Source organism: Hipposideros armiger, unplaced genomic scaffold (assembly GCF_001890085.2).
Source record: "Hipposideros armiger isolate ML-2016 unplaced genomic scaffold, ASM189008v1 scaffold_27, whole genome shotgun sequence".
NCBI lineage: Eukaryota > Metazoa > Chordata > Mammalia > Chiroptera > Hipposideridae > Hipposideros > Hipposideros armiger.
The window spans coordinates 552484-567217 of NW_017731377.1; the positions used below are offsets into that span (position 1 = coordinate 552484).

Below are 14734 nucleotides of genomic sequence, written 5' to 3' on the forward strand. Positions count from 1 at the left end.
AGTATGGTTGATAAATGAAATAATTTGTAAAGTTTTACCACAGCGCCCGGCATATAATTGTTAGCTATTACAACAACTACTCTGTGGGCCTTGAACCTGAACCTGGAACTGGACTTGTGATGACTGACGAGGAAAAAACTCAGAGCAGAGGGAACAATCCAGTCATGTGTTGGTCAACGATGAACTACACAGATGACGGTGGTCCCATAAGATTAAATGGAGCTGAAAAATTCCTAACATCTAGTGATATATATAAATAGTATCTGGAAAAAGACACTCAAGAGGTTTGTTTGTCCATGACTTCAAAGGATTTTCCAAGGAGAAGCCTGCAATAATCAACAAAGGTGTGGTTGAGATGGCAACGAACTTGAACCTGGGTGTGGGTGATGTGACACTGAGGAGCTCCTAGAGGTGATTCCTGAGAAACTGACTAATGAGGAGTAATTAGAACTGGAACAGGAACGCATAGCTGAAGAAGAGGCAAGAGAAAAGGAAACTGCAGAAGAAGAAAAAGAAGAAACCCAAGAAAATTCACAGTGAAGGGTTTGCAGCTTTTGCAGACCTCAACAAGCTCCTTAAAAAGTTAGGAAACATGGACCCCAACACCAAAAGGTTTTCATTAACAGAGAAGAATATTCATGGTGCATTATCTGCTTACAAGCAAATCTATGATGAAAAAAACAAACCAAGCAAACCACCGTGGACATATTTCTGAAAAGAGTGACACCTCCTCAAGGAGAGCCTCAGGCAGGTACTTCAGGAGGAATTCCAGAAGAAGGCAGTGTGATCATCGGGATGACAGGTCCATGCGTGTTCCTGGCCCTGAACACCTTCCAGTGGGACAAGAAGTGGAGGTGGGAGACAGTGATGATGGTGAGCCTGACCCAGTGGAGGCCTAGGCCAGTGTGTGTGTTTGTGTCTTTGTTTTTAACAACAAAATTTGTAAAAAGTAAAAAAAAAAATTAAAAATAAAGTTTACAGAATAAGGTAAAGAAAGAAAATATTTCTGTACAGATGTACAATGTGGGTTTTAAGCTGTTATTACAAGACTCGAAAAGTTAAAAAGTTTATAAGTAAAAAAGTTACAAGACTATATTGAAAAAATTTTTTATAAATTTAGTGTGTCATTAGTGTACAGTGTTTATAGTCTATAGTCATGTACAGTAATGTCCTAGGTCTTTCTTTACATTCACTCACTGCTTACTCAAATGACTCACCCAGAGCAAATTCCAGTCTTGAAAGCTCCACTCATAATAAATGCCTTATACAGGTGTACCTGTACCATTTTTATCTCTTATACCATGTTTTTACCATCCCTTTTCTATGTTTCGATACACAAATACTTAGCACTGTGTTATCATTGCCTACGGTATTCAGTACGGTGACATGTACAGGCTTGTAGCCCAGGAGCAACAGGCTGCATGTGTGGTGGGGGTTATACCATCTATTTGTGTAAGTTCATGCTTAGATGTTTGTACAATGACAAAATTGTCGGCCGATGCATTTCTCAGATGAATCCACATCGTTAAGCGACACATGACTATATAAGCAAAGGCACAAGGTAGAAAAACAGAAAATATTTGCTTTGGCTGGAATGTGAAATATGGGGAGGAAAAAGAATTCCGTAGTCAGATCAAAGATGTTTAAATGCCAGCTTAAAAGGCTTGAACTTACTTATATGGACAAGGTGGGGTGTCATCAAAAGTGTCTTAGCTTTTAGAAAGTTTAATCTGGCAGATGATTACAAGATGAACATAGAACGGGCAGACCAGATTCTATGAAGACAAATAAGTTTAACCCCAACGCCCTTGGCTCTGAGTGCTGAAGGTGGTCAGTGAGGGAGGAAAATATTTTCACTACACAGTGATGCCAGTGGGAGCGTTCTCAGCAAATCTTACAGCAAAGACAATCTTCACCTCTCTGCATCCTCTGCTACTGACTCATGAGACTGAGATCCTTTTTCTAAGTGAGCTGTTGCTGTGGGAAGCTGAAGAGGAGATGAGTAATTCGTGTCAGGAGTCTTCTCTCCTTTTTAGTGATTTTCCTCTCCTCTTTTCCTGTTTTCTCAGGAACTAGTAAACTATAAAAAGATTAGGAAGAGGCTGGGCCAAGAATAGAGTCCAAAACTCTTAATAAAGTCACATCTGCTAGTCAGGGGCATGGAAAGGAGACAAGAATACATCAAAGAGGTTGCAACACACAAGGAAAGAGGATAACGATGGTTTTAATTATTACTTTTATGTCAATAACTGAAGATCTTAACTGGAAATCTTAGACACTCTGCTCTACTCATAAAAATGGAATGTCCTAAAACTAACCGCAACTTAATGATTTATAGAGTTGAAAATCAGTGGCTCTGCTGGATAAGGATTCCACTTTCTTTGGCTAGGTACCTGATTCGGTAAAGCTGCCCGAGTTAGACTCAGGAAATGCAGTCTAAGTGATGGGGGAGAGGTTACACTAACCAGCTCTTGTTCTGTGATCAGTAACCCCTGGTACCTGGTACTGGCTATGTGTCTGCCCCATGCTTATCTTCTACCCAAACCATATTTCTTCCCAACCCTCTGGATCTTCCCCCAACTTCCTAACCAACCAAGCTTACCTATCTAGGTCTATGTCCTACACCTAAAATCCAATCTACTAACTCAAATGTTCATAGCAGAGCACCATTTCTTGGCTCCTCTTTTTAACTCCCACCTCTACCCCAGTAATTGTCCTTCTTAGCCTGTACAGATTAAAGCATGTACTGTAGAAACAGACAAGCACCAGGCCCAGTGTTACAGGCCCTACCTAAAACACTTAACGCCAGTTGTCTTCAACCCTCTCTGCACATTGGAAGCATCTGGAGAGCACTGCAAAAATACTGAAACTCATAGATCACCCCAGACCAATTAAATAAGATTCTCTGGGAGATAAAGATCAACTGACTTGATATCTTCACAATTTAAAGGGAGAAACAAAATATGTAAGGGGATAAGAGAAGAAAATGTAGGAAAGAATGATTTGGAGAATTGAGTTGTAGTATCTAATGACAAATGATGGAAATAAAGACATCAAACAGCTTTAAAAATAAAGCCATGAGACTCTCTTGTTTAGCTATTAACATAACCTAATTTCCAAAAGTCTCTCTACAAATAAATAACCTTAAGGGTAGGTACATCTCAACAACCTTCTATTCACGGTAAGGAAAATGGTAAATTGATAGAGGGCCATAAGCATGAGAGAGTTGGAAAGACTGGTTTTTAGTTCTTTGATAGGTAGCAGAACTGCCAGCTTAAAGAATAAAACAGGGCGAAGGCATATTAAAGGTTATTCCTTTGACTCAACCCAAAGTCAGTAACATGTTCTCTAAAATGTAACCCATTTCCGACACAGGTAAATCAGTGCTAATTCTGAAAACACCTCTAGGGAAACTGACCTTGAATGCTATTGGCCTTCACAAGATGGGCACAGTCCATCAGTACCTCCTTTGGAATGTCTTCTATCTTCTCCCCCTAAAACACAAACCAAATGGTCACTGATCAACACTGGAGCATTCATAGGACTTTGCTGCCTTATGCACAATTTTATTAAAAGCAGTGGCTCTTCAATTATATTTCAGAACATTGAAAAATGAAGTCTGTTATGGGAATGCTGATTTAGAATAAGACAGTAATATGGAAAAAAAACCACAGGATAAGACAGAAATACAACACAGTATTAATTATAATTACTTCTGAGTAATTTTCCCCCCTTCTTTTTCTCATTCTTACTTCTAGAAACTTTATGGGGAAGCGGCGCCTATTTTTGACAATTGGAAGTCTTCTTAGCTGAGGTCCCTACAACGTCCCTCTCAAAGAGGCATCTTATGGTTTTAGGTCTCAAACATCTAGCAGGTTATCTATCCTCAGCCTTAATCAAGCAAGCTCTTGGTGTGGTAGATAAATCCACCCACCATAAGGGAGAAATAATACTGATTCGTTTTGTCTACAGATACTGTATCAAAGTCAAAGCTGAATAAGCAAAGTCATTTCAAATGAACAAAAATATTCCAGAGGCAAGAGCAAGTGGAAACCAACTAAGGAACACGATTACAGAAACACTTCGGTCTGGGAATGAAATGTTCTACCTACATAAATATTTTATGTAAATTAAGTCATTCCATTATGTTTCTACATTTTTTTCTTTACTTTAAATGGGAATCTTTCAAATACATAAATTTTGACCAAAAATTAAATGATGTAAGTTTGTCACTACTTTTAACGATGCATCCCATCCTGTGCAATTCCCTGTCCACTTAAACAGAGGATTATGAATTTAACATCTTGATAACAGTGTCATCATTATGAACATCAACCATCATACTAGGCTATAATATGGTGACAGTGATGCCTTCGGGGGCTCCTACAATACACAGAAGCTGATTGACCCTATACTAAATAAATCAAAATGAATAATTAAAAAACAAAACAACAGCTATCAGTTTTTGAGTACCCACCACATGCCAGGTACATAAGTAAACAGCCATATGAAATAGATAATATTATCCTCACTTTACCAATGAAGAAAATGAAGCTTAGCGCAATTAAGTAACTGAACCAAGGTCCCACATATCTAGTAAGTGACAGCTGAGAGATAAACCCAGGACTAGAGCCATGCTGTAAGAATTGGCCGCAGAGTATGCTCCTTACAGAGTTCTGGTGCAAATGTTAGTTTCTTGACCTTGACTGATGTCAGGTTATGTCCCAATATCCCTTCTTACTACCTGTGGCTGTCACTATTCCTGAAGCAATCTCCTCTCCCTGTTTTGCAACTTCGAAATGATAGGAGCAGACAAAACGCATTCAGCTTAGCATTATGCATCAAGTCACAGAAAAACAAACTGAGTGGAGCTTCTAAGGAACTCTCAATATGTAATGGTCAGAATTTTGACTGTGGACTTTGTGCCCTCTATGTTAATATGATAAGAAACCTCTACATAAGTGAGATATTTCCTAAGGGTTTTTAAAAATCAAAGAAGTCTGGGAAAGAACACAGCTGAATGAATATCTATGATCTTCAAGGTTTGGGTTGAATTCAACTGAATTCAACAGAAAAGAATTTAACACATACCATGCTTAGCATGTGCCAGGCATTATTCTAAGTGCTTTGGATAGGCGGGCTCATTTAATCTTCACAATGACCCAGTAAGACAGGTACTGCTAGCTCCTTTTTGCAGATGAGGAAATGGGCACAGCCAAATGACGTGCTCAGAGTCACACAGCTAGCACGGACCAGAGCCAGAATTCAAATCCAGACCACTTAGTCTGACTGCATCTCCAACACTTAACCTGGTATCTACTAGAAACAAAGGGCTGTGCCGTTTACTGCAGGAGATCAACCAGGTAAAAGTTCCTTAAGGGGCACATATTTATATGGAGCACATCATGTGCTTCCAAAAGAAAATAACAGTAAACTTCTATTCAAACAAGTAACAACTGGTGGTAATGTGAATTTGGGGCAACCACTAGTATTTCCATTTTCTAACACAGCAGAACCCAAAGAAAAAACTTTAATCTGAATCAAGAGGAAACTTGGTAGCACCACACTCTATTTTCTCTAAACTTAAATTAGTTCCAAAATGGCAAAAAGTTGCCTAGGAGAACTCAGAGTTTTGTTCCAGCACAGAGTTCACAATCTTCCTCTTTTCCTTTACAATACAGTCTCAGACACATTAACAGTATAAAGATGGGCCACAATGTTTGACCTTGCTAGTAAATTAAGAAGTGAATATTATAACCATAATGAAGTAAGCATCTTGTATTCATTTGACATGGTCAAAGGCTATTTTTTTTTAAGTTAACGTTTGGGAGGGGGATGGATGGATGGATATATATATATATATATATATATATATATATATAAATTAGCATAATACTTTCAGAGTGCAATCTGGCATAAAAGGAATTACCAAACTTTATAGCTTTTGACCCAGTAATTCCATTTCTGAGAATTTCTATAAAAAATAATTCAAAAGAAAAACAGAAAGTAGTTCAAAAAAGACATTTCTTATTGGAGAGTCATAATGCTGAAAGCTGTAAACAACATAAACGCTAACACAAAAGCTTTCATATTAATTGTGGCATGTCACCAACTTAAAGCAGCCAGCCAAAATAATAAATATGAATGTAATAGTAGCATGAAAAGTTTATAAACTGTCACTTTAAAAAGTAATACAGCGGATGGGGGGTGGGGGGTTGTTACTTTGTGAGGGTGAAAAGGGTAACTATTGCATTGTTCTGTACACCTGAAACTAACAATAAATAAATAAATTAAAAAAAAAAAAGTAATACAGCAACCAGAGGACGCCCGGATGGAATGTAGACGGAGACAAAAGAATCTAGCTGTATTATAAGTAGGTGACACAACATCACTGAAGAGGGCAGGGAGCTGCTTACAAGTAACTTTGGAAAACAGTGTTTTGACTGGAAACTGTAAGGCAAAAAGATGAAAATAACTCCACGTAAACACTGTACTTTAGTAGGTAAAGCTGTTTCTGAGGATGCAGGTTAACAAATCTGAAACCACTTACATATTGAAGTCAAATAAATAAGCAAGTGGATGGTGGATGCTGGGAGGCAGGCTCCTCAGTCTCGGAGATGGACATTACAGATAAGCAAGGAGGAAAGGCTAGAATGGTCCCTGTAATGGATTCATCAAAGACATTAGCATGAGTTTGTCTTTGGCTTAATGTAGATACAGATGGAGAGTCACACAAACAATTCATACGAGTGTATGCACACATGTACTTCCCAGCTCTGTCAGGTGAGAGGGCCTAGAAGCAATGAGCACACCGAGTCCAGACCTTGGTTTCTAAATACCATTCCCCAATAAAAGGAACCAGAGTTCCTTGGAGAAATGGCTGATTCTGGGTCTGGGGCAGGGAAAATACAAGATGACCCTGGAGCATCTTGTCGCGCCAGAAAGAAAGGAAGTGTTCAAAAAACAAAAGGATGCAAGCATGTAAAAGGAACACAGTAGCCAAGCTGAAAGAGCTCCAGCCAAAGCTGGAACAATCTGAGCAACAACATAGTGCTAGATTATAATCCAAAGTATAAAATAAATAAATGAGTCCATACTGGAGCAAATAAATAATTGAATAAATGGGGGAGAAGAGACAAATCTTCCTTACAGAAGAATTCCAAACAATGTTATGTAGCAACTTCCCACTCCAGGAAGTGGAGCTTGCTTAATTCCATCCCCTTTCCTTGAGTATGGGCTGGACTTAGTGACTTCCTTCCAAATAACAGAGTACAGAATGGAGAAGAAAGCAATTCTACAATGGAGAAACCTAGCAAACACTTTCCTGGCCAGGCGATCAAGGTTAACACCATCAGTGATAAGTCCTGTCAATGTATGAGAAGGGCACTTCACCTCTCTGATAGTCATCCCCCAAAACCCGTAACTCCAGTCTAGTCACGACAAAAACATCAGATAAACCCAAACTGAGTGATACTCTATAAAATATATGACCAGTACTTCTCAAACTGTCAGGGTCATGAAAAATAGGGAAAGAGTGAGAAACCGTCACAGACCAGAGACAAGGCAGACATGACAACTAAATGCAATGTGGGACCCTGGACAGGACCCTGGAACAGAAAGAGGATATTAATGCAAAAAATGGTGAAATCAAAATAGAGTCTGGAGTTTCATTAATGTACCAATGTTGGTTTCTTAGTTCTGACAAATCTACCACGGTAATATAAGATGTTACAATAAAAATGAGGGAAGCTAGGTGTGAGGTATATGGGAACTCTGTACTCTATACAACTTTTCTGTAAATCTCAAATCATTCCCAAATAAAACATTTTTAAAAAGCAATACACATAACAAGTATACATACCCTAAGATTCAACTACATAAAATATAACATGGATGTGAGACAGATTGGAAAATAGTGGTTTTATGTTATTAGGGAACATAAAATGTTTTCCCTTTTCAATTAGAATGCTGTTTTAAAACTCCCCAAAAGCCATGAAAACTGGGAACATCTGCCCTTGGTGAGGCAGGACAATCACATGAGCCTGAGCACAGGAACCACAACATGACCTCCACTGAAGACACAAAGTCCAGTAGTATCAACTGAAATGAAAGGGAGAGAAAGCAGAGGTGAGAGACAATACACCTGAACTGGCAGAACAGGACAGTGCTTCCAGCTGGGACGTGTGCACTATGTCCAAGTCTCAAAAATTATCAGAATTTCCCTTAGTGATTTTCTGGGGCAGGGGGAAGACATCTCTTCACTTGCTACTTTTTAGACTTTTGTACATATTACTCTCAGCAATTTAATTGCAGAAAGAGGATACAGGACAAGATATGATGCTCATCACTAAAGTCATGAATCCAGGTTTAAATCCAGTTACCTTATGTAATCGAAGATATACATGAGCCGAAGAGAGTTTGTCCACATGAAACCTACAAAGAACGAAAACCACTTTTAGCAAGAGGTACAAGACAAGCATCTCCTCAGGCCACGTGCATTTATGGCATTCCAAAATCCAGGACGTTATTAACGCAGTGCCTACCACATGCTAAGCATCATGGGGCGTGTAAAACAGTCATCATCTCTACAGGGCTCACTATCAACTGGGAGACGGAAGAAAAACATGGAAGGTTCTGCAGCTGTGTGACACGAAGTGCCAAGATGAGTACTGAGACAGTAAATGTTACATGCTCTGGGAAGGGTGATATTTCAAGTGAGAAAGAGCTATCAGTGACCAAAGGCTTCACCGACAACTGAGACCTGGTAGGTGCCTGACTGAAATACAGAACTTAGAGAAAACAGGGAAAGGAATTTCAGATGAGGAGAGAAGGGAATGAAAGAAGTCAGCAAGACTCCAATGCTGCACGTCTGGGAGACCTGCAGGACCACTGACAGAAATACCTTATGGTGGGAAAGGGTACCAGTTTAGAGAAAAAGATGAGGGATTTGGTTCAGGGCATTCAGAGTTTCAAGCAATGGCAAAACAATCCAAAGAGAATGTCAAGCACAGAGTTGGGAGAGTCAGGTGAGGACTGCAGACAGTAACAGACCACATCGTAAAATTGGTCAGCCCAGCAATTCGCCCAGCCTTATACCCAACAATGGCACAAACTTATGTCTCCTGGGAAAGCATGGTGATTGCCCTTTATGACACCCTCCTAAAAACATGCAGAATCCCTTCCCACACCAATGTCCTAAATTTACCTTTCAATAAGGCTCCATTGTCCACCAACCTAATTAAATCTTTTAAAACTTACTTCCTCTTACACCTAGTCCAACATTTTGGGATATTAAGTTTTTCATATTTACAACTCACCAAAGGAAGCTGACTTTCTTCCCAACACCCAGAGACGCCCACAGAATCCTAGTATCAAACAATAACACACGATTCTCACTCTGTGATCCTGTTAACTTCAGTCAGCTCTTCCTTAGTCCTTACCTTTCCAGACTGAAGAATGTTCAGCAAAATTCTAAGGAAGCACCACTACATCCCATTACATATTTCTTTAGACATTTTCTTAGCATGAATGTATTTTTTAGAAGGGAAAATGGGCACACATTCACACCGAGTACAAGGTGGAGGCAGTGTGATTCTATATAAAGGTTAAGGTTATACTATTTCTAATGCCCTCTTGAAAGGTTAAGCATCTTGCTAGTCACTTTGGATAGAGACAAATATGCATTTTTGGCCGTCTATGATGACTCTAGGCTTTATTCTTAACCATTACTGATAGCCAGGAAATGGGCATAACATCTTAGTTTATTTTTCTCTAGCTGGTTCATTTACTCATTTGCATTCCCGTGTAAGAGATTCTTACTGATTATCATCTTCAGCTTGGCATTTTCCACCCAGAAACTGTGCTTTTTGCAAATCTAGAAATTATATATTTCATTACCCTCTTTCAGGATCTTAGGAAAATACCCCATTAGTAAGCAGACCCAACTGAGAAGTAACTTCTCCCCTTTCAACTTGTTTTAAGCCATTTCTCTATTTATAACTCTCCTATATACCCATAATAGCTCAATTGTATTCTGATTTTTCTTAAAGGTCTCTGATGTGAAATTTTACCAAAAGAAACACACAAATGGTTCAATGTACATCTAACTGATTCATACATAATTAGTCAAAGTACTAAGTAAGACACACACGGGAATACCACAGCTGATATCCACCAACTTCAGGCTCATAGGCACACTTCTACAAAAGGCAGGGGGATGCATGGAGTACGGGGCTTTGGGAGAAATGCAAAGCAAACAAACAAAAAAGCCAGCTTTGTAAACAAACTATCTGGAGAGTGAGTTTCCTTGAAAACCTTTCCAAACCACCCAAAATGTTTACTCAAAGTTAAAATTATGCCCACTAGTTCTCTAGTTCGCTCTGGTCGCTATCTTCCTCTCCCTGCTTAATCACTGTTACCTTTACCGAATGCAGAGACGACAAACTTCAATAAATGAGAATCAATGACTTAAGGATGAAGAGATGCAAAGCCCCAGAAGCTGGGTCATTTAATTCCTTAAAGTGGGATCTCGGGAAATACTACTCCAAGGAGTTTGGAGGCGGTAAACCCACACTACTTCTATTTTCCTCTGTTTGAAGATAAATTTAGTTCCTACCTAGAAAAATCCTTTGCTTAAAGGCACCTCATATAAACTCAGATACTGATATTCACAGAGGTCAAGTCCCAGCATCTGCGTCAGAGTGAACCAGTAAACCAGGAAAATCTGCCCCAGGATGCAGATCAACCGAACCATTCTTAGCATTCCCAGGAATATTTCCGGGGTTGACAGTTTATGTCCCAGAACAGGTCTTGGATTTAGGGCTATTCCAGCTCACAGCAGATCTCGAATAGCCCCAGAAAGCAAAATTCAATCACTTTCAATGATAATCTCAAGACTATTAAAGAATGTCAAAACGGGTAATAGGTGTCTAGGTATCTGCAGACACTGGTTTGGTTTAGTAGTATTCCAGGAGACAGTCAACCTTAATGAAATGAAAAACCCAAGTCATAATACATGGGGTGTAAATTAGAAATTTCTCTTCCATTTAAATTTTTTTTTTTTAATGTCAGGTAAAAGGCTGTGGTAAACTGACCTTCATGGTACATCTGAATATATAACCTTTTCTATGCAGGTTTTTCTGCCTAAAACCTGACATGTTAAAAACTTACAGGAGGTAATTACATTAACAGGTGCAGCTATTCTTATCTCCCTTGATAGAGTCTGGAGATATTTAGTCTTTAAGGACAACTGAAATAATCCAGCTAGGGATGACAGTACTTATGTCTTATTGTGAAGAAATGTCCAGTGGAGATAATTTCTAGACAGGCAGAAGCTATCAATTAGGAAGTCAACAAACAGTTGCTGAATACCTTCTATGTGCCAGATCCTATGCTGGGTACCGGTGATATAGTAAATAAAACAGATCACTGTTCTGATGGGGTTTATAGTCTAGGTTTTAGGAAGGTAGGCCACACCCAATCCAGAAGCCCTCAGCAGTAGAAACTGCCCACCTGAGGTCAGGGGGTACCAAGTATTGTCTACCTTAATGACATACTTGAGTTCAGAAGACGGGCCATTGTGTTGGGACAGGGGGCAGATAAATGATTAAGATTCCTCAGGTTTCCAATGCTCCTTGCTTCCTGGAGTACGGACTTTAGAGGGCAGACAGGAAAGCATTTCCACTGGGGTCATAAATTAGTCCCTTCAAAATGGGGTATGCTGGAGTAGGGGAGGAGGCACCCTTCAGTGGGTGCATGCAGACAGGTCTGGGGATAGAAGTCAGCAAACTGAGTCGAGGGATAACTTAAGTTAGTCTCTGCGTCATATTTTTCCTATTGATGTCCAAGGCTGTATACCTTATTAGAAATCAATCAATTCTTCTGAAAAATGGCAGCCTAAACTCTGTCACTATAGGGGATTAAGTTAAGGGTCTGGGCCCACACGTGGAGAAAAGAGGTCCAGACAGGTCCTCAGCCATAGCCAGAGAGAAGAAAGAAGTTACCTGCAGCTAAGAGTAGCAGCCTAAAGGGAAAGAAACAGTGATTTACAACTAGAACTGCCTGGGGGGCCAGCAACAACCAGAACACATCTATTTAGTCTCTCTTAGCCTTAGTTTCCTAAGCTGAAAAATGGGCATAATACCAGTTAATTATTTCCCAGGGTTGTTGTAAAAGTAAATGTATTAGTGGAGATAAGCACTTAACAGTATTTGGCGCATAGTTAAGCGCTCAATAAATGTTCACTGATACTATCATTAAAGCAACAGAATCTGTGGGAAACAGTATTTGGTGTGGGTGTTGAGAGCTGTGGAGAACATATCCTGCTCATCAGGTAGAATTAGGCTCCAGGAGAGAGACATCACAAGGGTTAGAGTGAGCAGTGGAAACTGAAGGTAGAAAAAGGAAGCAAACTGAGTCTGAGAGTGTTACAAGAAAGAAAAACAAAGTTATCAGGAGTCCATGACTTCCTAAAAATCCTGAGTGGTAGAAAAACTCATGTGATGTGCTACAGCAGTTAGTAAAAAGCATTAAACTAAAATGAAGGTTTTTTGGTTTTTTTCCCCATTCGTTTGTTTTGTTGTTTTTTTGGACTGGGTTTTGCAAATTGCAAAATAAATTATCTTGGATGCAGTTTTAAAAAGTATATGTTATTTTTTAAATTTCCCTAAATTATTTTAGAAAGAGGGGGTAGGGGCTGGATCAAGACTGGGCTAAACACATGAGGGAGTTGAGAAGACAAAGGGAACCCAGTCTGTTTTCTTTAAAGCTGGATCTGGTCAGATGCTCTATTTATTCCATCCACATGGAAGCCTGTGTCTATTTTCTTCAGTGCTTCTTGAGAAGTCCTCATGCATTCACTCAAGAAGAGTGGTCTGAACTTGTCAGTGCAGCAGTCTCAGTACTTGCTATGAGAGATACACTGGAGGCTTTTACAGGCCTGAGATCTAACCCTAAGACATCATTCCCAGTTTACATGGTAATTATAAAAGAAGGGAGCTGGCAGCAAGCTGAACGTCCATAAACAAAATACAAAGCACGAGTTCTAGCTTTAATCGTGAGTCAGGTGGTTGGCCAAGTCTAAGAAAGTAAACAATGATCTACAGAAAGCTGAACCAAAATTGTTACTTACCAAACATCTTCAGGCCAGCCATACTTTATTAGATCCTCATCTACAGGGAGACATAAGAGAAAAAAGAAAAGGTAAAAAAAACCACCAACAACAAACCACCTGTCAAATGAAGGCATGCAGTGTTTATACATACTGATAGTTGGGAAAGGGAGAAAGAGCAATCCTTTCCACAACTTTTTCTCTCCCTTAGGGAAGGGGAGAAATAGCAATCCTTTCCACAACTTTTTCTCTCCCTTAATGGAGAAAAGAGCAATTCCAAGAGGCTTTGATGCTTGAAAATTTTGTAAAAATAGTTTTTACAACTGGAAAATAATAATCATTATAATTTTTTATAATTTTTATAATACTTACAATCTAAAGTTCAAAAGTTTCCTATTTGACAGTAAAACAAATCAGAGCAGCTAAGTTAGACATCTTAGAAAATGGATTCACTGTATATTGTCAAAATGGCTTTGCTAAAACTTTAAAACTAATGGATTGCAATTTACTTTTTAAAAAAAACCTCAATTATAAAATCGTAGAAAATGAGCAAATAAAACAAACACCAGAAGTATAAAAAAGAAAATAAAAATCACCTAAAATTCATGTGAAAATAAAAATAAAATAAAACATAGCTAACGTTAAAAGTAACTGTCATGGGGGGGTGGAACATGGGTATTGGAAAGGATGGGGTATTGTAAGCGTTCTGTTACTATTTGGAATTTTAAACTATGTATGTTAGGTAAAAATAAGATTTTAAAAATTTCTTTGGAAACAATGACTACTTATTCTATCATATGGATAAACTTTTCTATTATTTACATTTGGGTTGTTTCAAGTTATATGTGCCCTAATAAATATTTTTTAAATAAACGTGTCCATATTCCTGATTATTTCCTTAAAGTCTATTTCTAAAAGGTTGAGTATTCAAAATTTATGCACATTTTTAAGGCTAATAATGTATGTCACCACAGAAAGGTTATACCATATATATTTCTAATAGCCATATGAATAATTACCAACCAATTGTGCTTATTATAGAAGAATTATTTAAAATATTAGACAAAAGTTAAAAATTGTAAGGGAAACAAAATGATTCAAATATGACTTAAAATGTGCCCAAGAAAGTATAATCTATCTAACTTGGAGTATTTACTTTCCCAAAAGCAAGAAGTTGATAATCCTTGGATGAGGGTTATCCACTTAGCAATTGCAGACACCAAGAGTTTTCTGAAGGGCTTTCTACTAGCTTAAGTGGGAAGCTGAACTAATAGCCAACAGGTAATCAGAAAAAGTAGAGAGAAATAACAAAAACCTCTTCCTCAGTCAGGCAATGTTTGGCTTCCTGGTGACATCTGCTGGATCATAAAAAGAATACACCTAAAAGCTTTTCAGTGAAAGTAAATAATTCAATTTAAATTTCATTTCTATTCCATCCAGCCCTTAGGCTTAAGCCATCAAGGCTATTACAAATAGTCTTGGCCTAGGAGCACTAGAGAACAGGGTGCTTTAACAATGTTATGCTTTTCTTAACAAAGCAGGCTAGGAAAGTTGATGTCTCCAAATCACTCCAACAGTTCCAGGGGGAAAAAAGTGTTCTATACATAGATTTTTTTCATATATATA

The 14734-nt window shown here is 38.6% G+C and overlaps 1 protein-coding gene across 5 annotated transcripts in view; it reads right to left on the bottom strand.

Moving 5' to 3' along the window:
- CCDC25 (coiled-coil domain containing 25) overlaps positions 1–14734 on the bottom strand; it is a 38692-nt gene that overhangs the window by 15718 nt on the left and 8240 nt on the right. The window contains exons 3-6 of one of the 5 annotated variants that reach the window (XM_019636168.1): positions 13130–13169; positions 8382–8433; positions 8068–8100; positions 3419–3494 (exon numbers count right to left, since the gene is read on the bottom strand). In XM_019636168.1, the coding sequence (XP_019491713.1) occupies positions 3419–3494; positions 8068–8100; positions 8382–8433; positions 13130–13169 (201 nt within the window). Of the gene's footprint in view, positions 1–3418; positions 3495–6550; positions 6650–8067; positions 8101–8381; positions 8434–13129; positions 13170–14734 lie in introns of those variants that run through there. The other 4 variants (XM_019636170.1, XM_019636169.1, XM_019636171.1 and 1 more) reach the window with 4 other exon arrangements.